A 24,755-nucleotide genomic window follows, 5' to 3' on the forward strand; every position below is an offset into this window, starting at 1 on the left:
AACGACAAGACAGTTATATGCAGTTACTTTCACTATTGACTGACAATGGGTTACCATAGAAAACATAGGCTGGAAAAAGCAACACTTACCCTAATGTTGCTCAAATGACTGAATAAAACAACATTTATCCTGCAGAGGAGTTGCTTATATCGTGACAGTGCGTCTTCAGCTGTGCTCCATTGTCTCTCGCCTCTCCCCTAATCACTTTTAACCGTCATTACCAATTTGCAAATGATGGTGAATAACTACTCATCATGAGATGTACAGTATTTCGTAATATCTTTATTCTAATTATGTTTACCATTGTAATCGTGCAATTTGTAATGCTTTGCATGGACGTGCGCTGGTGTGCGTTCATGAATGATAGAAGGATGGTGCGTGCACCTGCCAATATGACTGTTGACATGCGCTCTTAAAATAGCATATGAACAACTCTCCATTGACTTCTGACCAGGTTTAGGTGGTGTATGATAGCGATTTTTAGACAATGCGCCAGGTCCCTCCCTAGGTTGTTAATTGCCACACCCCTGGGCGCAATGCTTAAAAAATAAAGGTGCAAAATAACGAATTCAACTTCGCGCCGGTGAATAACGAACTTTACGCCATGCGCTGGTGACCGAAAATACAGCCCTATGTCACATCTATAAAACTCCCGCCCTGCGTCCTGATTGGCTCTACCATAAAATCTGGTGCAGAAATCACTCTCAACGGAAGAGGTCCCAGATGGATGTGAGTGGAGCTAGGCGGAGCTAAGCGGAGTCAGGTTAGCACTTTTGGGCACTAGTACTAGATGTTAGTGTGTTTCTGCACAGCCATGAGAGGCTTGGAGGAAATAGCATTGGCACTGTGAGGTAGAGAGAGGAAACAAGCTGAGGCGATGTAAACAAAAGAAGAAATATGTATAGTTCTATGTAAGTATGGTATATAAAGACAGAGTAATGTATAAAGACAGAGAGATATATATGCTCAAACTTTGTCATTCTGTAAATTTTCAAGCTGACCCTTGTTCTGTACATGCTGAGAGCTTTGTTCAGGTAAAGTCGACTTGTCCAATTCAAGTTAACTGTGTGTGTGTGTGTGTGTGTTCACGTTCACATTCACTAGTGCAGTATAGCTGCTGGGGTAGACCAGTGTTATGAGGACCAGAATCATTCATCTAGTCACTGTTGATTATCTTCATTTTGCTATTTTATATGATAAATGTTTTTTTTTTGTTTTAAAACTTTTGTTACTCTTTTTTTATGTATCCATTGTACCACTGCTGGTGCATAAGCAGACCGGTTTAGGGCATCATCAGGATGGTGTCTGCGTGAGTATCTCCGAAGTGATTTGAAACACTTTAGTGGAAATCACGACGGGAAGGTCTTGCTGTTCTGAAAGGTTACAAATCAAAAGTGATGCTTTTAGTGGAAGTTGTGCTATTAGACGGGTGGCTTTGTCTAATGGAAGGATACTATAGTTGGCTTTTGAGTTTTCCTGCTAAGTGCCAAGTTAAATAGAGTAGATGTACCAGAAGAGTTTGCCCATCTCCAGTTCGCTAGTTTAGCATAAGCGTTAGCCAGTGCTGGGATTTAAACTTTTTGGTTACTATCAGGTTATCAAAACCCACCCGACTCCTGACACACACTGATGAAGGTTGTGTATAAAGAAAAACCTCTTGGACAAGGAGGGTTTTTTTTCCCGCAAAACCACATTGTGGGTAGCACAAATCTAGATTCACCACCTGCAGTTAAGGGATGTATGTGCTATTTACTCTACTGAGTTTCCGTCCTACAGTTGGGGACTGGTGGTACGGTCTGTTACGGTATATTCAGTGAAATTTATTCTCATTACCTCTGTCACACATCATGTGTGTACTCATCATGGAAACCAGACTCGCATCAATAAACCAAGGAATGACACCAGACTTTGCAGTAGTGTGTTTTTGTTTGTTTGTTTGTTTATTTACACCTTACATTTATATAAGCATATCCTTCAGACATAAAACCTTGAATAAATATATATAATCTCCATAGCTTCACAGCTCAGTTACAGCAGGCTGAGCAAAACAAGACGTTACTGAGCGCAGTGCAGGCGCTCGCCAGATGGAGGCGCTCCGCTACAAGCAGACAGCCTCGACCGGGGGAGGGTGGGGGCGGCCATCTTGTGCAAAACTCATGATTGGACCACAGATGACGCACCTCAGCTTTAACCAAGACATGTAAGGAGGTCACATTCCGAATCAAACTTAGTGATTTTAGTAAACTGACATTGTAGAAACAAAAACTAAAAAAAAAGTGTTCTATCTGCACCAGGCAGAGAGGCTGGAATGTTCCTTTGACCATGATTCTGGGGGTGGGGTTGTGGGATGGGTTAAACTAAACGCCCTGGCCAGAGGGGGTGATTCTCTCCTGCACCACCAAATGGAGAAGGTGATTCTCCTCGGCTGAGAAAAGAGGCCTGTGAAGTGAGCAAGTGAAACATTTAGAAAAATAAAAGAATATTCACATAAGATAGAGACAGAGAGGAGACCAGACACAACAAAGGAGAGATGTAGAAGATGAGAAATAACCAGACAAAACATAATAAAGGAATGGTTCAAATTTGAGGAAGAAATAGAAGACAAGCAGAGATTGGGGAGGAGTGGCTCAGTGGCCACCCCCGCACCCCCAAACAAAATAAATGAAAATAAAATCACAGGTAATGATGAGAACTAAACTAGACGTACTGATGTCACTGGAGCAAATTACGACTCCAGTGGACAAAAATAAATAAATAATATGAATATGAATAACATGAGACGTACCACAGCTCTGTCTGCAGAGACTTCAGGGACTCTGTGTCTTTCTCTTGACAGGCCATCTTAAACACACACACACACACACACAATTAGTAAATCCTACATTTGTTAATTTGGAAAAAGCCTTGCACATTTACATTTCATTTGCAAATGCTTTTATTACTACATTTATTCAATTGGCACAGGCTTTTAACTTTACAATGTCCATTTATTCATTTTGGAGGAACCTTAAATGTACATTTGTTCTGCTCTAAAGCAACCTACAGATGAGGCTGAATTAAGTGGCACAACCTTTCTTGGTACTTTATTTGGTTAGAGAGCAATGGCTTAATGGTCGGACATCCTACAAAAAAAGACTTCAGAACATCCAAATGGAATTCAGAACATCTAAATGGAATTCAAACTTCTTGTCTTGACCTTGTAATGTGGTTCACTGGACTTTGCACTTTGGATAAACAAATATGCCCTTTACATCCCTATACTTCCATTTACATGTCCAGGGCATGAGGACATTAACTTGGGCACTTACCACAACAGACTGGAGGAGCAGGAAAATATTTTCTGGAAGGAAGGTCACTAGAGGAGAAAGACAGACCAAGTTGATGATTAATGATGATTAGTTAATGATGGTTGATTGGGGTTTTTTTTGCCTTTATTTCGATAGAACAGTTGAGAGACTGACAGGAAGAGAGTGGGGGAGAGAGAGGTGTGTGTGTGTCTGTGTGTGCGCGTGTGTGTGTGTGCGCTCACCTTGACTGTGCGAGTCAAAGGACTCCCAGGCGTACCTCTCCAGCGTCTGGGCATGCTCAGGAAGCAGCTTCTGAGGCGGGGGCTGAGGACAACCAATCAGACAACAGAGATAAGTATTACTTCTTTATGATGGACAGTGACAGTGCTGTAATTTCCTGACCACTGACCGAGGTTTATACCGTATTTTCCGGACTATAAGTCGCACCAGTCAAAAAATGTGTCATGAAGAGGGAAAAAAACATATATATATATATATGTTGCACCTGAGTCGCAGGACCAGCCAACTATGAAAAAAAGTGTGACTTATAGTCCGGAAAATACGGTACATTGATTTTGCAAAATGTCTTCAGCTATGAGATTAATACATGGGGCTATACATGGGAATACATTTATTTTCTTCATTCTTTCTGATTAAAGAACGATCTTATTCTGATTCACTGGGCTATTGGGCACTGCACTTAATACACAGGTGAGGTTAATACATGGTTTTGTTTTGTTTTATTTGAAATGAAGTCCAGCGGTTTATACACAGGAAATTGCTGTATGCAATAGCAATTATACTTTCCGACGTACTAGGTACCCATTCAGCGCTAAAGGGGAACCAAATTAATCTAAAACTGACGAAAGGGCCATACTCCTATCCGCGCCAACAGTACTACAGAGTAAAATACCTGCTGTTTTGGGCACGCATCAGCAATGTCAAAGACTCCATTCTCCGAATTTTAAGTCAGTTAAGCATCAAAATGAGTTTGAAGGTATTATTTTAAGATCTTCTTAAAATCATCATAATTTCTGTTCTTGTAACACTATATATTGTGAGAAAGGACCTTGATGTTTATTTTGTTTAGTTTGTTTGTTTTGTTCATGGTGAGTGAGATCCACCTCTAGCAACATGAGCAGGAGCACCCTGGAGATCTCACACTTGGCCATCAGGTCCATGAACGCCCCTGGAACACACACACACACACACACACACACACACACACACACACAGAACATGATCAAAACATTAACATACTCAAAAACTGTTGACCTCATTAATCCAACTATCTTCTGACTAACTTCTATCCAAATTAAATCATCGTTAATACTCAAAAACAAATAGTTATTCATTTGAGTCAAAGGGGTGTCTGAAGACATATTCACACTATTTTTGTGAAGTCTTTTTGTAGGATTAAGAGAAGTTCTCCCAAGTGTGTAACATGTAAATTTCTATGTATCAAAGGAAGTGTGTCAAAATGAGGGTGCGTGTGCAGCCTTCCACAGAAACGTGGTCACCATGACTCTGCTGCCTGTGTGGCAGTGAGCAACACTACCGCAAACGACAAGATGGGAATCTCAACTACACATCCACTTTCAACACCGCAGATGTCAGCACGTCATCTAGAGTTAGTGTTAGCGACTAGACAGTGACTACAACATATCGCCACAGCAGATAGCAGTATGTCTGCAGCTGAACAAGAACAAGAGCAAGCCGGCAAATGTACACGTATATTAATTTAGCAGACGCTTTTATCCAAAGAGACTTACATAATGTCAGTTATATTACAGGGCCTTTGTCCCCAGAGCAACGTGGGGTTAAGTGCTTGAGTGCCTTGCTCAATTCAACCCACAACTCTTGCATGTTAGCCCAGCTAAGATAAGTTGGCTAGCTCCTAAGCCACTGCACTACCACTGCCTACAAATAAAACATATAATAGCCAACAGCAACGATCCCAGTCACTAATAGGAACTACCGGTAGACTTGTGTTCACAAGAGACCACTGATGTACTGTACAACAGTTGAAATGGTTCTGGTCAAGGTCACTGGTAGACAGGTCCTAAATGCTGAGATATGTATGTAGCACTGAGGACAACATAGGCCAGCTCACTCATAGATCTGGAGGGGCCGTTCAGAGACATGACTAACAAAGTTACCGTAAAACTTCAAATAATCGCCGAGTCCCTAAGAGACGCCTGTCTCTTTTAAACGCCTGGCGTGGCGACAGGTTTGGGTTAAAGGCCGGTCTCCAGTAGAGGCCTGGTCTGTTTTTTAGTTTCGGGTTGTATTTAATCTTCTAAAAATTCTTCCCGTCAGATCGTCTGTTTAAAGATTCGCAATGACACGAAACCGTTACAGAAAGGAGGTTACAGCAGTGCGAATTAGATGTTGCACGTCGTTACAAGCCGTCGCAAAGCATTCACATGTCTGGTCACAGTTGCAAGGTTTTAGAATGTTGCATGAAGTTGCTGCTCATCTCGTTGCGAATCTTGGGTGTGATTTGGGCGTAAGTATGGCGCAGACTGCGCACGTTATGATTAGATGGCATTAAAAGACTGCGGTGGGGAAAAGCTAGAGTTCCAAATTGTATAACTTTTTTTCCAATATGAACTATGCCTATATGTCCGACTTCGTCATCGTTCAATTCATCCCTTGTGTTTAAAATTTGCGGATAGGCCGATGGTAAGCTTGTTTTTATGCTGGCAACAAAACCAGAACGGTTCGCGAACGTTATTCTTTATTCTAAATGCCATGGCGATAAAGAGAAAGAAGTCAGAAAAGGAATTTACCTTAGACTAGGCTATATCAGAGCCCGTCTACGGACATTCTCTGGCTATATAACCTACTGAATAGGTTAATGATGTAAAGTCAAGTGCGCTTCTATTGGACTGCTGTGTGCGCGCAGTTTTTATTGATGAGTCGGAGTGGCAAGTGCTGCGCATAGTTGCAGTGGAATGTGGCTGCCCAGGGCATTATAAAACTTCTCACTCTTAGACCTACTCATACACGGCGGTGAAATGGCGTATTTAGCTGTCTAAATTCGAATCATATGCTGGGGAAGAAATCGTCGGACATCCATGATTATTTTGTTATTCAGCACCCCTGGTCGAAAATATGTTCCTGCGAGCCTGGAAGTAGGCTATGATTTGAATGTAGACTGTTGTCAAATTTGGCAAATACAAAACTAGAGAAACAATATGGTTCATGCTCTCTCATGCTGTTTCATTGGTGCCGAAAAGGAGGGAGAATGAAACATTAAGCACGTTCCACTTTTGCATAAATAATTCCTGAACAGTTTTGGTCAGGGCTGATAATGCAACTGTATTTGCCAAAGGACCGATATAGGCTATTTGCTAGTTACAAAATATGAGCTTTCAGTGTGATACGATCTCTTTGTAGATTACGTTTAATTAAAACGTGTTTCATCTGTTCTGGCTATCCCGCTATTTGGATCTTACTGTATCTCACAATGAACAAAATCTCAACACTAAATGAATGATGATCCGTAATTGTCATCAGATAGCCTAGTCATATAGGTAGACATAAGATGAAATAATTAATTCGATAATATTTTCCATCTTTGCAGAGGGAAAGTTTTGTGTAAAGGGAATTAAAGGCCTGTCTCATATAGACGCCTGTCTCTAATACTAGCCTGTGCAGTTTGGCGATTTGGGAAAATAAAAGCCCGGGCTATTATTTGGAGTTTTACGGTAGTCAGTTTGTGACAATTCAAAGTGTTACATGAATTCTTCATTTGATTTCGCTGATTTGTACAGCACCAATAGCACACTCATTGTGGACCAGGAAATTGACGAACAGGCACTTTGTAGTTAGTTTTGGTGGAAGCCACTGCAAAGGCAGGTGCTAGGGTGGTCATGGGTGAGAGCATTTGAGCCATACCGACGGGGGTGTTGGTGCCGGGCAGGAGCAGGCCTCTCTCCTGACACGTGAGCTGCATCTCCGACAGCACGGCCAGCGCACCGTCATAATCACCTGTCAATCACAATCACACACAATTTTAGAATTTAATCCATCCAATAGCCAATATCTGATCAGATAACTTTAGAACAACTGCCTCCAGAGGATTGAAAATAGGATGATGAACCATGTCATATTAATGTTCCCCTGACTTTGAAAGATAACTGTCCAGGTGAATCAATGTATTTCATTTGTGCATATCGTTAATCTGTTCTCATAAATATACATTTTTACATTGTTTTCATAGGTCCTACTACATTTAAATGGTTATCATCTGTCCAAGTGAATAAATGTATTGATTTATTCATTTTATTTGTTTGTACTGTATCTGTTTATTGTGTCTTTCCATCTTTTGTGTACCTGACTGCCAGACAAAGTTTCCTTTTTGGGATTATAAAGCGACTGGACTGTACTCACGCGTGAGTATCTTGCAGGAGGCCATCTCCCACTGGGACAGCAGGGACTCCATGGGCATCTGGGTCTGCAGCTCCGACGCCCGCTGGAAGTGCACGATGGCTTCACCGGGCCGGTTCATCTCCTGAGGAGAGGAAGAGGAAGAGGATGAGGAAGGGTGGTGGGGTTGGTTGGGGTGTTGATGGTAGGGTTGATGCACAGTGATGTAAGGCAACGAAAGACGTTGGGGATGGATTTCAGAACATTTTCAAAGTGTGTTGTTGGATGGCAGAGTGGATACGTTTTGGGATGGTGGACAATGACCAGAGGAGTGAATTCATAAAAAAAAAAAAAGATATTATAATGGGTATTATAATCAATTTATATATGAAATGTTGGAACTATCACTGAAGGGCTTTGAGCGCCTTTACTAGCTCCTTACAAAAGCCTCTTGCTCTTTACTTGCACTGATCACACCAAACGCTAGCAAGATGCTGGAGAGATTTTGACAAAGTGAATAGTTGAATCGTTACCTTGAGAGCATTACCCAGTTCCAGACACAAACTAGCAGCCATCACGGGCTGGTTCATCTCAATGTACACCTACAAGACAAGAGATAAAGGAGCAATCATGTCAGATGTCATCCAAAAAAAATCCCTCCTTCAAGGTCGCAAAACTCAAGCCACCACCTCTGGACACAAGATCTCTTTGAGATTCAAAAAACATTTCTTCAGTCCCTGATATGAGTGAAGACTTTTTTTTTGCATCACACATAACGAAAAAGAGGCAGCGGAAAAGTTGGAGTTGGAACTTTTCTGCTGCCAAAGCATAGCAAACAATAGGAAAGCTGCCGCTTGCCGCTGGTCAATGTGATCCCTGCCTAAATAGGGTCGTCCTGAAAGAACAGACCCTGTGCTGTTACCTTGATGGCAAAGCTGTAGCAGTTGAACGGACCCTGTGCAGTGTGCATTTGAACAGACCCTGTGCAGTTGAACGGACCCTGTGCTGTTACCTTGATGGCGAAGCTGTAGCAGTTGAGTGCGGCCTGCAGGTGCTCATCGAAGCCTGGGGCCTGGAGTGCCCGGTTCTCCCGCTCGGAGAGCAGGAAGAGGCGGGCGGCGTCAGTCAGCGCCAGGGCCTCTCCCGGGGCGTTGAACAGGGTCTGCTCGCACCTACACAAAGGCGGTGGTTGAATGCAAGGCACCTCACCTCTGGCAAGTATGGGTCTTCAGAAATCAGGAGTTGCGGTTAATGGCAGTGATTGGATACGCAAGCAGCACAGAGAGAGAGAGAGGGATGCGCATGCAAGATCCCCTGGTGTGTGAGTGTGTGTGTGTGAGTGTGTGTCTGTGTCTGTTTGAATGAGTGAGTGAGTGAGTGAGAAAGAGAGAGAGTGTGAGTGTGTGTGCATGTATAGATGTATACATGCGACATGTATGTGAGCTTGTATACATGGATGTATACATGAATGTTCATTTGCATGTCTGTGTGTATTTTATAGGAAATAATAAGCATGCATTGCATAGACTGGGACATGAAATATGCATGCAAAATGGTTTCCGTGCGAACGTCAACATCCACAGGAAAACATTTATGCTTTCTATGTGGGATAAAAATCCACATATACTCCCATTCTGTGCTATAAAGCATCGAGAAGGCTGCAATTCCCAAGACCAGAGTTGGAACCCATGGACGATAAAAGGCATCCGATTAGCAGGATAGCAGAGTGTGTGAGCGTACCCAGTTGCTGCAGTCAGGTGTAAAGAGAGTTCAAGAGGTCAAAGGTTAACTTACCGAGCCATGGCCAAGTTACAGAACGCTGCATACTGAAGACAGTCCTGTTGTTTCAACTCTTTGGCTAACTGACCTGCAAACGACACCAAAGTGGAAATGACAAACTCCTATTAATCTCTGAAAATGATAGACTTGGAGAAACCTACAGTATGGTAAGGTTAGGCGCAATGTAAGAAATCCTGAATATGAGCGTTGATGAAACATTTCCATAAAGTTTATGAATAACGTTATCCTACCTGCAGATGGTGAAAGATGCGCTTTGTCTTTTTAGAAAATGTCACTTACCGAATTGCTCGCTGGCTTCAGCTACGTTGGGTTTCCGAAGGAATCGCCTTTAATGGAAGACCACACGGTTAAATGTAACTCAATGGCCAAGACAAAATACATAATGTTGCGCTGAAGCACACGTAATGATACATTATCGTAACTTCTCATTAAAACTAGCTTAGCTAGCTAGGCTAGATTGCATGACAGGTTCAAAACAAACACAACCGCTGCATGATAGCCGGTTAGCGTCAGTGAATACAACGACTTTTAATGGCAACATAAAAGCTTTTGCAGAATACTTGTTGATAAAAATATTCAAGCATGCTGTATCTATAGATATATCAAGCAATACGTTATATTGTTGCTAACGTTAGGTGCTAATGTTGCTTTAGGTTAGCTATCCAACTAGCCTAACCAACGAACTAGTTATTCTACAATGTGTTTAGGGTGAAGCACATATGTATAGAATTTTAACTCAGGTTTAACGAAAACAAGCGTTAACTGTTACTCGGAAGGAAGAAAATGGCTTACTTTTTCAGTTTATTTGACACTGCTCGATAGCGCGTCAGGAAGTCTCCTTCGGCTGCCATGATTAATGACAACAGAAAATCACGTGCTGATATGTCATATAAACCTCGCCATTCTATTGGATAGTCTCTTTCTTTGTACTCTAGGCCTAGGAAACTGATGTAGGGCTGTATTTTGCATACTGGCGCATGGCGTAAAACTCGTTTTCCACCCGCGCAAAGTTTAATTCAGTATTCGGTTTATTTTTTAAACAATGCTCCCAGGGGTGTGGCAAGGCCATTGTCATGATGTCAAAATTGGGGGGGACCAAATCTGTGGTGGGGTCTGAGGGACCCCCAAACAGAATTTCAATACATTTCCTACCATGCAAAAAATATTATTAAAAATCACAAACAAGTCGTTAGTTAAGTCAGTCAATTAGGGTATTCCAAACATTTGACGGACATAGCATGGCATGGATGGATTATGAACCCCTGGGCAGAGATGCCCCCCCCCCCCCCCCCCCCCCCCCCCACCTCTCCTCCAGATAGAGGGGTCCTGAGGCATTCTCCCATAGAAGATTTTTTTACTTCACACAGAGGCTTGGGCAGGGCCCCCTGAGCTCTTGGGCCCTGTAGGTAGGCCCATTCAGTAATCCATCCCTGGACCTGTGGTATGACTCCATTTGTCTTCAAAATGTATACTTTAAAATAAATTACAAACTAGAGTATCTTTGTTAAGCTCTATATTACACATGTGGTTCTTTGACTTGTTACTTACTGTACACCTGAAGGTTTTTTTTTAACTAAGGCTTAGAGTCATAGATTTGGACCTATAACCTAATAAGATTTTGTCTTTTAATTAGAGTGCATGAAAATGCACTCTACTGTTCTTCCTAGGCTTCTTCTTCTTCTTCTTCTTCTTATTCTTCTTCTTCTAACGCAGTTAATGCAGCTTCAACCGTTTAACGTAGAAACTTCATTCAAACTGCGTTGCGTAGGTCTTACTTATGACATGTGGGCTTTGTATTTTTCATCTTTGTAACTTTTATACTTTTTAAACTATTAATTAAAAACTACTCAAAATTTCCCCATAGACTTAAAATGGGCTGATGACATCACAATGGACTAATTAACTTGATTTGCACCTGGTATCATCTTCCAGCTGCTCATCTAGGCCCCATCAAAGAATCAGTTCAACTGATTGCACCTGTATCAACTGCTTTCTACTGAACTAGACCAACTCTCTCTGTCTCTCCATTCTACAAGGATATAAGACACATTTCATCCAACTTTCTATCCATTCATCCTCTTCAAACCATTCACTCATCCACCCATTAAACTATTCATCAACATCCATTAAACAATCTGCCTATCAACATCCATTCAACTTTCTGTCTATCAACATCCATTACACTATCTACATTTAACTTTTAAACTATATACTCTGTCTGAGGCTTTAAGCATACAATAAATATGGCTCTATTAAGACTGCCGTTAAGCAATTAGAATCCTAGGCCAGGTGGCCAGGCCACCAGCATCAACTGCCAGTCTCAGGCTTTAAGCATACAAACTGGCCCTATTAAGACTACACATCCTGTTCAACTGCTTCCTCTGCCAAAAACTGTTTCAAAATAAAAGTCCTCACTACAATATTTCACTGTTAAACGATTTAACCCTTTAAACTACTGAACTTTTTAACTGTTCAGCCATTGTAACTGTTACTTGTCATCAACTATGACTCCTACCCACTGTAGCTAGTTAGCTAAGTTAGCTAAGTAACTTGGTTAGCATAGTTAGCATGCTAGCATGTTAACATGCTAGTTAGCATTTTTAGCAAAACTGCTAAAAATGATTAGCTAAGTTAGCTAAGTCACATGGTTAGCATAGTTAGCATGCTAGCATGTTAGCATGCTAGTTAGCATGCTAATTAACATTTTTAGCAAAACTACTAAAAATGATTAGCTAAGTTAGCTAAGTCACATGGTTAGCATAGTTAGCATGCTAACATGTTAGCATGCTAGTTAGCATTTTTAGGAAAACTGCTAAAAATGATTAGCTAAGTTAGCTAAGTCACATGGTTACCATAGTTAGCATGCTAACACGTTAGCATGTTAATTAGCATTTTTAGCAAAACTATTAAAAATGATTAGCTAAGTTAAGTAAGTTAACTAAGTTAAGTAAAAATGATTAGCTAAGTAACATGGTTAACATAGTTAGCATGTTAGCATTGCTAACATGATAGTTAGCATAACTACTAAAAATGAAAACATTAGCTAAGTTAACTAAGTTAAGTATTATCCACCTATTTAACCGTTCAATCATTCCAACTATATTAAACCTTATCTACCAAGCAAATCATTTAACCATATAAACTATCCACCTATTTAACTGTTCAGTCACTTCAACTATATTAAACCTCATCTACCTAGCAACCAATATAGTTTGTTTTTACTCTGTATGATATTTTACATCATATTTTTTGCATTTTCATGCACTGTATTTCCTTCAGGAAATGCTTTTCTAGTTTAGATTGTATTATGCTGGTGGCTACTCACATAATTTTAACGTAGTTTGAAAGGGACAGGATTCAGGAATAGGCTACTATAGGCCCCTCTTCTGTCTGACTCACGTTACCCCCTGAATTAGGCTATAGACTGACGTTTTGTGCTTATTTTAAGAGCGCATTGTCAACATATGTATTGGCAGGTGCACGCACCATCCTTTTATCATTCATGAACGCACACCAGCGCACGTCCATGCAAAACATTACAAATTGGACGATTACAATGGGAAACATAATTAGAATAAATATATAACAAAATACTGTACATCTCATGATGAGTAGTTATTCACCATCATTTGCAAATTGGTAATGACGGTTAAAAATGATTAGGGGAAAGGCGAGAGACACGTATGGAGCACAGCTGAAGACGCACTGTCATGAGATATAAGCAACTCCTCTGCAGTAGAAAGAAAGTTCATTTGAGCAATATTAGGGTAAGTGTTGCTTTTTCCACCCTATGTTTTCGATGGTAACCGAATAGCTTGGTATCAGGTATCAGGTCTGATAGCCAATTTAAATTTCCGTCTGAAAAGGCGCCTGTGGGTAGCCACTGACGTGTCCGAACTTCCCATTTTACAATATCCAGGAATGTAACCAGCAGTGAAATGAAACTTAAATTGGTGCGTTAAACTCTTACCAAATCGTTTCAGAAGTGCAGCAAACATCTTTCTTGTAAACAAAGGTTTTAAATGCAGCTGTGCTACTCAGTTCCAAAGTCAATACACATTCTTGGGTTTTTGCTGATTTGGAAACAGATGCCAATCGGCTCCTTCCCAGACTAACTTGCTAACTAATAATTTTTTTGCTATAAGGTTCTTTGTCTAGTCACTTTTTTCAGAGTGCGAACCACTTAGCCTCTTCTTCACATCGCCTATTCACCTAAAGTAATTTAAAGGTGAAAGATAAAAATGAAAAGTAAAAAAAAAATGAAACCTATATTTACATTGATATAGAAAGTAAACAATAGCCTTCTTAGAGCGCTTGAACAAACAACAGTCTTCAACGCTTCACTGTTTGCATTGAATCATAGGCCTATAGGCCTGCGCTCTGCACCATGCTGTCTGTCTTGAACTCACCTCATAAATGATTTCCCCAATTGTCAATATAAAGATGATGTAATCATTCAAAGATAGACAAACGAGTGCATAGTTTATTGCCAACTCTCAACCCACTAGAATGAAATGACACATTTGTCTTCACAGTTTAAAAACAGGCAACACAAGCTACATAAAAGACCACGGCACAGAGGGCAGGTCAGGTAAATGTTTTCACAAGACAATACGACTGATGGCGTTACAAAAATTCATCACAGATTCTCATAGACAGATTCAAATATCCCATCCTCTGCAGGGGCAACTTCATCCTAAGAGGAAACAAAGAAAACATCATTAAAAAAATGAAGGCCTACACAATAATAAAGTTGGCCATTAACATCTTTAATCAGGCCAAATGATAGTTTTGTGAGAGCTGTACTGGACTATTCCTCTCCTCTTGCAAGAGCTAGAAATAGTTCAACAGAAGCAAGCAAGTGAAGGAGAGAGGAATGTATAGGGGGCGTTTCTATATAGATTCTATAGGTTGTCCACAAGGGCCAGACACCGAAAATGAAAGGCAGTATGGCATACGTTAACATTGAGACTAGAGATGCTGAGAATTTTCAGGAGGTCCTGAATAGTTCTAGCCAGAGCCAGGTACCTTTATATGGCTCTGGTTCTAGCTATTCCCTTGAACAGAGCAGAGCCCATTCTAATTTGGAATGTTTTTGTCTATGGCTGACCTTTTTCTGTGACCTCTTCCTGCTGCTCTTCTTTGATTGCGTCCTGCTGTTTGATGCAGATGGATCGATCCAACACATCATAAATCGATGCAGGACGGGACTCCAGGGTCTAGGATAGAGAGACAGAGAGAGAGAGAGACAGAGAGAGAGACACAGAGAGAGGAACTACTGGTAAGTCAGTATAAATAACACAAGGGCAATGCTATTCTATCACAGATTGTTCCTGCAGGGCAGCATTGAAAGCACACACACACACACACACACACACACACACACACACACACACACACACACACGCACACAAAATGATGGTTAAGCAGACCCATGCATGGACTAACATAGACATGAAATGTATATGTGTATGAGACAAACAAATAAGCATGTAGACAGACAGATTAAGCAACATTTATTCAATGACAAACATAAGATGCATTTTCAAGACAGACAAATAAATAGACACATTCACTTAGTAGAAGACTGTGTATGTAGACAGATGTATGGAAAGGAAGACAGAGATAGACATAACAGGAGTTATATAGACAGACAGACAGACCGACAGGCTAACTGACTGATAGATGTAGCCCACCGTGTAGACAGAGTTGTCCGGGGCTGCCTCCTCGTCTGTTGCGTCCTGTACCCCTGCCCCCCCGGCATCGCCCCCCTGACTGGTTCTGATTCTGGTGACGTTCGTACCATTGTCACCATGGCCACCGAGAGGAGCCTGGCTCTAAAAACACAACAAAACAAAACTAATTAGGTCAAGCCAAACATAAACACAAACAAAACAAATGAAACAAAGACATTTCAAGCAAGCCCAAGCAACGTTGTTAATGACAACAAAGTTGTGAGTTCGCCTACTCAGCTTGAGTGATACAAATGTGTATCCTTTAAAGTTTCACCTTGGATGAAATGTCCTGCTTAATGTTTTAATGTATAAAGGCACAACAAAGTGAAACCGAACTAACATATCCAAAACCAAACAAAAACAAAATACAGTATTCAGGACATTTACTCACCTTGATCAGAACATGGGGATGCTACAGAATAAAACGAACATAACAAATGTTAAAAAAAATTGACCTACTCACTCTCGACGAGTGATAAAAGCCTGTCTACTCTTATGAGTGCACTAGCTCTTCAGTCTGTGTTGTGAATGCATGGTTTAGACAGTGCATGCAGTATTAACGCTCTACTACAGTGATGGCCGATCAGGCCCTCTTTGCAGCCCTGGAGCGGGTGAACCAATTTCGGGCAAATTGTGTGTATACCCGCTATGCTTCCTCCGGCTGTTGGACAAGGTGCCTCTTACACAAGCCTATACTCAGGAGGGAGACAATGGCTGTACGCTGTCGTGTGTTATTTTGTCTCGACCGACTCAAGAGAGACGTCAGCGAAGAGGAGCCACTTCAGAAAAAAAGAAAAAAGGGAAGAAAACCCTCTCTGGTTCATGTTTGCGTGTGTGCAGGCTATTTTGAGGATTGTTGATACTTTATTTAAGGGCTTTGCACTGTGATCTGCAGATATGGCTACGGATAGCAGCAGAACCTTTGTGGCGAAGCACATAGACCCCACATGTAAAACTACACGCCTATAGTATACCATAGGTACCAGGTACACATAAATAGCACAAAGATACACAAAGACACAAGATGGGGAAAAAGACACAGGTTAATATAAGTTAAGAAAGTGTCTTATCTATCTATGTTTCTGACAGATGGTCATCAGAATAATTTATGCGCAATAAAGCAAAATTGTGCAAATTGAGCAGGCGTATTGCACCAGGAATAAAATATTTTTTTGTCCTATTGGACTTATAAAAAGGGACTCTTAGTCTCCAGCCTGAGTGAAGAGCTTCAAATGAACAATGAAGGGGATGATTTTTACAGTCCAATATAGACCTTGCCTTCTGGATGACATGCTTCTCATAAATGGTCCGCAAGGATAACTGTGGATAGCCAATCAACTTCCCAGCCACCTTCACAATATGGCTGAGATTGTTTTTGTTCCTAAGACTGATGCCTCTGTACCAGGCAATAAAAGAAAAGGTGAGAACAGATTTTATAAAAGATTTGTAAAATAAAGACAGCATAACCTTATCCACATTAAACAAATTAAGCTTCCTAAGGAAGTACAACCGTTGTCGTACCTTCTTGCAAATTGCCTCCGTATTCACATCAAATTTGAGCCTGTTGTCTAACGTTGTGCCCAGATCTATGCAACTGGTCAACCATCTCTATGCAACTTCCATTTATATGAGTCAGTGGTGGAGAACAAGATTGGTTTCTTCTAAAATCAATGACCATATCTTTTGTCTTTGAGATGTTTAACTGAAGAAAAGACTTCAAAAGACTGACAAACTCATCAACCACTGGCTCATGCTGGGATTCATGTTTATGCAGTAAACTAACAATAACTGTGTCATCAGCAAACTTCAGGATGTGCCTATTTATATTTATATAGTCATTGGTGTAGAGGATGTAGAGCAGAGGGGAAAGTACACAACCCTGAGGAGAGCCAGTGGAAGAGACGCGCCTTTCTGAAAGACAACCATTGACCTTTGACCTTTATGATCTGTTGGTTAAAAAATCCATAATCCAGCCCACAAGTTTATTCTCAAGATTAAATTCTGATAACAGTTTTCTAATTAAAACATGTGGCTGGATAGTATTAAAAGCAGAAGAAAAATCTAGAAACAAGAGCCTGGCGTGTGTACCTAGATGACTGTACAGGAGGTTTAGTAGTGTAATTTGGACCAGGGTTGTGCACAATTCGAATTGCAATTCGGCTTCCTGTTTGCTACCTCAATTGAAATGCAAGTGAAATTCAAGAATTGAATTGGAATTTCAGAGCCAGTTTGAATTCAATTCTGGAATTTTGCACAAGCCTGATTTGGGCATCCTCTACCCTCCCTGTTAGCCCTGTATGCAAACTGCATCAGATCCAAGGCCTCACCCACCCTCAACAACAACAACCATTTCACAATCTTTTCAAATTCAACTTCATGACCAGTGAGGTCAGTGCCACTGGTCTGAAGTCATTTAAACTCTTTATAGTGCTGCTTTTTGGCACTGGGACTATAGTAGACTCCTTCCATATCTTTGGAACCTTCTCCGCTCTAAGGACATTCCAAAAATATCTGAAATATCTCTGATTGGCTATCAGCTTTTTATCGTTCTCAAAATGGCTCTGAAAGTGATCCTCAGCGATATCATTCTTCATGACGTTATGGTAGGCTACATGTGTGGACGTTGTCATTCCTACTTTCAGTACTTTTTTGCCATTATTGTAATAGTTATCGTTCTTGGTGTGGACGACCCTTTGGCTATTGTGGTCTGTGGCATTCGTAGCTGAGGCAACTAGCTCATCATAGCTCTTGTGCCAAAACTGAGCACCATGAAACGGAAGGCGTAGAAGGTCATTAACTGGGCTAAGGTTGGCATAGTATTGCGTCAGCCATTGTAATGAATGAGAGAGGTAATTTATCACTCTCTGTCTGGGTCTGTAATATCTCCATGCTTATTCCCAACTAGATTTCACATTTCCAAATGGCATAAATCATTCGACTGTCTTGCTTTTTGTTCTTTTGCGTTCATTAACAGCTAAGGTTTTTTGTCATAATATTGTAGCCTTATATTTCATGACATTGTGGTAATTAAGAAAAAACAGAGTTTTTTTTTAAACTGGAGTTTATTATTTATTTTATGTTTTTGTTGCCATGTGTCAACAAGTGATTTGTGTGTAAGATTTTAGTTAGTTTAGTAATGAGAGATTGGTACTGGGGGATGTACCCGGTGGGAAGATAATTAAGGGGACACTTGTTGGAGGAGAGATCTGAAATGGAAGTGTGCTGTCTTGCCCTTCTGTCTTCGGTAAATAACAATAATATACAGTTACTCCTGTAACCTGCTTTCTTCCACAACTCAGCAAGTCACCGAACATTCAGTGTTACACCTCATAATCATGGGTACATGGTAATGCTTTTATGGATTCTGTTCAACTGTACACTACTTATTAATAAATCTTCCTTAAAATACTTTATGTTTGCCTCACACAATTTTATTTGTCTGTCTGTACAAAGAGTAGTGTAACATAATACTACATAGTGCATTGTCTTAAGGATCTAATAAATGCTTAAATGTTTTTTTTTTAACATGACCATTAAATGAATGTCGGGTGGGTTGGGTTAGAAGGAGGATGCACTTGATTACAAGTGAACTCAAAGCCTACTTGAGAGATGTAAACATCGGTCAACTCAAAGCTTACCTTAGAGATGTAAACATCGGTCAACTCAAAGCTTACCTTAGAGATGTAAACATCGGTCAATTCAAAGCTTACCTTAGAGATGTAAACATCGGTCAACTCAAAGCTTACCTTAGAGATGTAAACATCGGTCAACTTAAAGCTTACCCTAGAGATGTAAACATCGGTCAATTCAAAGCTTACCTTGTAAATGTAAACTGACCCCAGCGTGCTGAAGATGAGCAGAAGCACGGTCAGGGTGGCCACGGGGGCAATGACGTTGTCCGTTAGACCATGGTACCGCTCTGTGAAGCCCTCATCTAAGACACACACACACACACACACACACGTCGTCCGTTAGACCATGGTACCGCTCTGTGAAGATCCTCATCTGACACACACACACACACACACACACACGTTGTCCGTTAGACCATGGTACCGCTCTGTGAAGCCCTCATCTGAGACACACACACACACACACACACGTCGTCCGTTAGACCATGGTACCGCTCTGTGAAGCCCTCATCTGAGACACACACACACACACACACACACACACACACACACACACACAAGTATATATACTATTTGGGAAATTTGGTCTCTGCATTTATCCCAATCCGTGAATTAGTGAAACACACTCAGCACACAGTGAACACACAGTGAGGTGAAGCACACACTAATCCCGGCGCAGTGAGCTGCCTGCATCAACAGCGGTGCTCGGGGAGCAGTGAGGGGTTAGGTGCCTTGCTCAAGGGCATTTCAGCCGTTCCCACTGGTCGGGGCGCGAACCGGCAACCCTCCGGTTACAGGTCCGGAGTGCTAACCAGTGGACCACGGCTGCCCCAACATACACACACATCGTCCGTCAGACCACGGTACCACTCTAAAGCCCTCATCTGAGAGACAGACACACACACACACACGTCATCTGTCAGACCACGGTACCGCTCTGTGAAGCCCTCATCTGAGAGACAGACACACACACACACACACACACGTCGTCCGTCATACTATGGTACTGCTCTGTGACTATGGTACTCCTCATCCGAGAGACAGAGAGACATTTAAAAAAAAAGAAAAACTAATTTGGGAACCAGGAGTGAGGTGACGACAGAGAAAGAGAGACTCTGAGTCCTCTGAGAGACACATGAAAGACCGTCTTTGACTTTTAAAACCTTTTACTTCACACATATTGGACAGGTGAGGAATTACACACACACGCGCACACACACACACACACACACGCAAGCACACGCACACACACACACACACACACACACACACACACACACACACACACAGACACGTACGCGCACACACACACACACACACACACACATACTCACCACGTGCCAGTATGGCCAGGTACACACTGGCAGACTTGTAGGAGCAGCGATACTCCCCGGAATCAGAGCTGTGGTTGAACATGAGCACCACATCCACTCTTTCATTCCGTTCCTTCAAATCAGACTCCAAGTTGTACTCAGGTGTCACACATTTATTCCCACGGTAACACCGTAGGGCGTCGTGGGTGGTGTTTTGCGGAACGGTCACAGTGAAATTGAGGAGGAGTTGGTGTCCGGTGAGGACTATACGCGTCCGCGGGCCGTTGAGGGTGAGCTTTGCAGGGCCTGCTGAGAATGGGAATGAGGAGGATTGTGAGGGAGAGACCGTAAGACTACACGAATGCTAAGCTAACAGAATGCTAAGCTAACAGAATGCTAAGCTAACAGAATTCTATTGAAGTAGATAGGCACTGCAAAAAAACCCTGCAAAGATTGGATGTGTGTCCAAATGTATTTATTGGACACCCAAACTGTATGCACAGGTGGGTCTAGTGTGTACAGGTGGGAATCTTGTGAAAAAGTTAACCCCCCACCCCCCTAATTGTTTTTAAAAAGTGAAAATGTGACAAAAGTGAATCTTTCATATATTCTAGATTCAGTAGATATAAAGTGAAATATTTCAAGCGATTTTTTGTTTTAATCTTGGTGATTACGGTTTACAGCTCATGAAAAACAAAATAATTCTCTATATAATTTCTCAAATAATAATATTAATATTAATAATAATGATAATAGTAATATAATAATAACTAGATGTACCGCAGAGCGGTACAAAATATGACCGCCGCCCAGTCCAGCACATGTTTTCCACAAAAATAAGTCACGCTGAAAGGCATATATGATTCTAACTGTCTCACTGAATTGCATTATGCACAATTCTCACTGGTATCTGCTAGACAACAAGTACCAAAACATGATTAGTTCATAGATTTCACATGTAATATACATTTTATACAACCCCACCCCCATCTTGCCTGTTCATAATTCTGAGAAATTCTTGAATTGTGTGCATGTGTGCGTGTACATGTTTATGTTTATGTGTGTGTGGGTGGGTATGTGTGCGTGCATGTGTGTGTTTGCCTGTTTATGTGCCTGTGTGTGTGCATGTGCATGCATGCGTATATATGTCTACTGTGTGAGTATGTGTCATACGTAGGATTACTGTGAATGTATGTGTGTGCGTGTGTATCTGTTTATGCACATGTGTGCATATGGAATGGGTTTACATGACCCCTGGAGGCAAACATACGCAAAAAATTGGTCATCCTAGGCCCTACGGTTCTCAAGATATTCTGTGTCTGCCCTACCCTCCTTTTGGGGGGTCCAGTCCAGCGGGGGGGCTACAGATCAAAGCGAAAAGCGATAGTTCCATGCTATCCATGTGGGGTTACATGCCCACCAAGTTTCGTGTACCCCGGTCTTTCAGTGTCCCGGGAATCCTTGTTGGTGTACGGTCACTAAATGTACACATAAATTATTTTATTGTAAGGCCCCCCTTCAACAAAAGTCCACGAAACTTGGCATGCATTCGGAGGGTGTCATAATGATCCTACACTTTCAATTTCGTGCAGTTTTGACCATGTCAGCCAGAGATATTGTGATAAAAACACCTAATGTTTTGCTTTTTAATTTTTAACTAGGTGGCGCTATACATGAAATAAGTGGTAATGGGATGGGTTGACATGCCCCCTTAAGACCAACATACATAAAAAAGGTGGACCTCCTAGGCCCTACGGTTCTCGAGATATTCACAGAAAACTATCTCCGGCCACCTACAGGCCAGTTGGTGTATAGTAACATAAATTAATTTATTGTGTGGCCCCCCATGAACGGAATTCCACGAAACTTGGCGTGCATTCAGAGGGTGTCATAATGATCCTACACTTCCAATTTCGTGAAGTTTTGACTATGTTAGGTCACAGATACCTGCGATTACAACACCTCATTTTTACTTTTTTGTGTTTAACTAGGTGGCGCTATACATGAAATGAGTGGTTATGGAATGGGTTGACATGGCCCCTTGAGATCAACATACAAAAAAAAATGGTCCTCCTAAACCCTACGGTTCTCGAGATATTCACAGAAAACTGTGTCTGCCCTACCCTCCTTTCGGGGGGTCCAGTCCAGCGGGGGGGCTACAGATCAAAACGAAAACAGGAGGTTCCATGCTATCCATGTGGGGTTACATGCCCACCAAGTTTCGTGTACCCCGGTCTTACAGTGTCTCGGGAATCCTTGACGGAAATTTGGACATGCGAAAAAAAAAAAAAAAAATCTGACTAAACCTATATGACCGCCACTTCGCTGCGCGGCGGTCATAATAATAAAGAGACAGTCTATGATTGCAAACCCACTCATCCTGCAAACCATGACCAATAATGTCCCCCACAAAAAAACGTGATAGGCAATTGATTGACACATAAAGTTGACCAAAGTATGTCGTGGGCCATATACCAAAGCATGTCTTGGGCCATATACCAAAGTATGTCGTGGGCCGTAGTATGACCAAAGTATGTCGTGGGCCGTATGCCTTACGTAGTCACACTGCTCTGCTGTTGCTGGAATGTGACAGCTGATATTGCGCACATTCCCTTTCTTCACATGGCTGCTGTTTGGAACAGTAACAGAATACGCTGTAACCGTTCCTGGGTTTACATGGAACTTTGCAGGTGGAAGGTATGTCAGGCGCTTTTTTGGAGATGAGATCGGACGACAATGCATGATATTACATGATGCAGTCAGGCAGGCACTCATGAGCCCTCTGCTTCTGCCTTTGTTACCATCTACCTGATCCATTATCAGCATTCAATTTTTAACATCCTTGTAAGAGTGCGGTTGTGAATTCCCCCAACATTGCCATTTATGAACAGAAAATATGACAAATGTTCCTGAGACAAAATTTTCCTACACGGTGGAACCCCTGTTATCACATAATGGGACTTTAAATCAAAGAGCTGGGAGAGCCTTACTAGAACATTAGAACACAAAAACACATTATGGCACAAGAACAGATCCTTACTAGAACATTAGAACACAAAAACACATTTGGGCACAAGAACAGATCCTTACTAGAACATTAGAATACAAAAACACATTAGGGCACAAGAACAGATCCTTACTAGAACATTAGAACACAAAAACACATTAGGGCACAAGACCAGATCCTTACTAGAACATTAGAACACAAAAACACATTAGGGCACAAGAACAGATCCTAAACGTTGGTTGGCCTACCTTCAGTGTGATCCAACTCAGGCATTAATCTTGCATGTACATACAGTAGAACAAGAACAATAAATGGGCAACGCAAAAACTCACAAGGCTCGCAAAATCTGTCCAAAACCAATCACACACAACCCATCCTCCTGCAGGAACTAACCCTGGGGTTTGTGCGTAATTAAAGTTCTTCACATAGAACCACACAAAGGTCATGTTCTCATTCACACTAGAACATATGGAACAACTCTTGAGCACTTCCAGCCTACCTTCAATGTGACCAAGCAGGCATACGAGCATCCAGTAGAGTAGGCTACTCCAAGTGAACATTTCAAGGTGCTGCTGGGATTAGTTGTTTTTAGTTTGTTGGGGGGCCAGTATAGCAGACACTCTTAATCTTGTCTTAATCTCACGTCTTGTTCACTTAGTGAAAGAAGAAGCAGTAACGGTCTGCACCGTGGGTATAATGAAATAGTGCTGGACAGAAATGACACTTCCTCCAAAATTTACACAACCTCTCTCACACACACACGTACACTGACACGTACACACACACACACACACACACAAATACTTCCCCTGTTTTCTTCCCCTGAACTTCTACACTTACTGAGACACAAATACACAGCTGGAAGTGTGTGTCACAAGTCTTGTCTCACACACACTCTCACTCTCTCTCTCTCTCTCTCTCTCTCTCTCTCTCTCTTTTCCTGAATTGTGTAACTTCAGACTATTTTTGCTTTTGTTGCAAGAAAGCTCAATACAAAATCATTGCTTTTTTTTTACATAGCCAATCCTTCTTTGGCCATTTAGTTATTTTCGATGATGATTCCAATGACTCACACAGGAGTTGCCTTAAAATAAGCTCCCCGCTGAGGGCTGATTCACTTGTCTCACATGACCACACTTAGGACAGACAGACAGACAGACAGACACACACACACACACACACACACACACACACACACACACACACACACTTATGTTGATACAGAATATATCATGAGTGTCATGTCTGAGGGAACGACTGGCCAATTGGCCAACTTACTGTCCTCACCGCAGTATGTTTAACTAGATGTACCGCAGAGCGGTACAAAATATGACCGCCGCCCAGTCCAGCACATTTTTTCCACAAAAAGAAATCACGCTGAAAGGCCTATATGATTCTAACTGTCTCACTAAATTGCATTATCCACACTCAATTCTCACTGGTATCTGCTAGACAACAAGTCCCAAAACATGATTAGTTCATAGATTTCACATGTAAAATTCATTTTATACAACCCCACCTCCATCTTGCCTGTTCATAATTCTGAGAAATTCTTGATTGTTTGTGTTATGTTTATGTTATGTGTGTGGGTGTGTGTGTGTGTGAGT

At 41.5% G+C, this 24,755-nt stretch overlaps 2 protein-coding genes across 3 annotated transcripts; both read right to left on the minus strand.

Annotated features, from left to right (window-relative positions):
* Positions 1 to 1,917: 1,917 nt before the first annotated feature.
* On the minus strand, positions 1,918 to 10,321 carry f8a (coagulation factor VIII associated). Its single transcript, XM_076288200.1, has 12 exons — positions 10,254 to 10,321; positions 9,741 to 9,787; positions 9,456 to 9,528; positions 8,674 to 8,833; positions 8,195 to 8,263; positions 7,686 to 7,806; positions 7,191 to 7,283; positions 4,412 to 4,476; positions 3,530 to 3,611; positions 3,309 to 3,355; positions 2,786 to 2,841; positions 1,918 to 2,439 (listed from the first exon to the last, which is right to left on the minus strand). Exons 1-12 carry the CDS (start codon positions 10,310 to 10,312, stop codon positions 2,358 to 2,360), a joined length of 954 nt encoding a protein of 317 aa, XP_076144315.1. The 5' UTR covers positions 10,313 to 10,321; the 3' UTR covers positions 1,918 to 2,357.
* A 3,603-nt stretch (positions 10,322 to 13,924) lies between these two features.
* nfam1 (NFAT activating protein with ITAM motif 1) lies at positions 13,925 to 23,825 on the minus strand. Of its 2 annotated transcripts, none has more exons than XM_076288216.1 (6): positions 23,648 to 23,825; positions 20,163 to 20,447; positions 19,015 to 19,130; positions 15,158 to 15,298; positions 14,572 to 14,680; positions 13,925 to 14,157 (listed from the first exon to the last, which is right to left on the minus strand). In XM_076288216.1, exons 1-6 carry the CDS (start codon positions 23,706 to 23,708, stop codon positions 14,153 to 14,155), a joined length of 717 nt encoding a protein of 238 aa, XP_076144331.1. In that variant the 5' UTR covers positions 23,709 to 23,825; the 3' UTR covers positions 13,925 to 14,152. The 2 variants fall into 2 exon arrangements, with proteins under 2 accessions (XP_076144331.1, XP_076144323.1); XM_076288208.1 differs by having other exon boundaries at positions 20,163 to 20,450.
* Positions 23,826 to 24,755: the final 930 nt, after the last annotated feature.

The sequence above is a fragment of the Alosa pseudoharengus genome, unplaced genomic scaffold (assembly GCF_046254945.1).
Source record: "Alosa pseudoharengus isolate Yale_2024_CS ecotype anadromous, Long Island Sound unplaced genomic scaffold, YU_APseudo_1.1 YU_APseudo_1.1_scf_1, whole genome shotgun sequence".
NCBI lineage: Eukaryota > Metazoa > Chordata > Actinopteri > Clupeiformes > Clupeidae > Alosa > Alosa pseudoharengus.

What these genes read in the sequence shown, in the direction of transcription:
- f8a (XM_076288200.1), bottom strand. Translation starts at nt 10,312, where the DNA reads ATGGCAGCCGAAGGAGACTTCCTGACGCGCTATCGAGCAGTGTCAAAT. An exon ending in GCTACAGCTTCGCCATCAAG is followed by an intron (nt 8,264 to 8,673) that starts GTAACAGCACAG and finishes CTTGTCTTGTAG; the next exon opens with GTGTACATTGAGATGAACCA. An exon ending in TCTCTGCAGACAGAGCTGTG is followed by an intron (nt 2,440 to 2,785) that starts GTACGTCTCATG and finishes CTCACTTCACAG; the next exon opens with GCCTCTTTTCTCAGCCGAGG.
- nfam1 (XM_076288208.1), bottom strand. Translation starts at nt 23,708, where the DNA reads ATGTTCACTTGGAGTAGCCTACTCTACTGGATGCTCGTATGCCTGCTT. An exon ending in CCTGCTTGGTCACATTGAAG is followed by an intron (nt 20,451 to 23,647) that starts GTAGGCTGGAAG and finishes TCCCATTCTCAG; the next exon opens with CAGGCCCTGCAAAGCTCACC. An exon ending in GGTCAGTTTACATTTACAAG is followed by an intron (nt 15,299 to 19,014) that starts GTAAGCTTTGAA and finishes TTGTGTTTTTAG; the next exon opens with AGCCAGGCTCCTCTCGGTGG.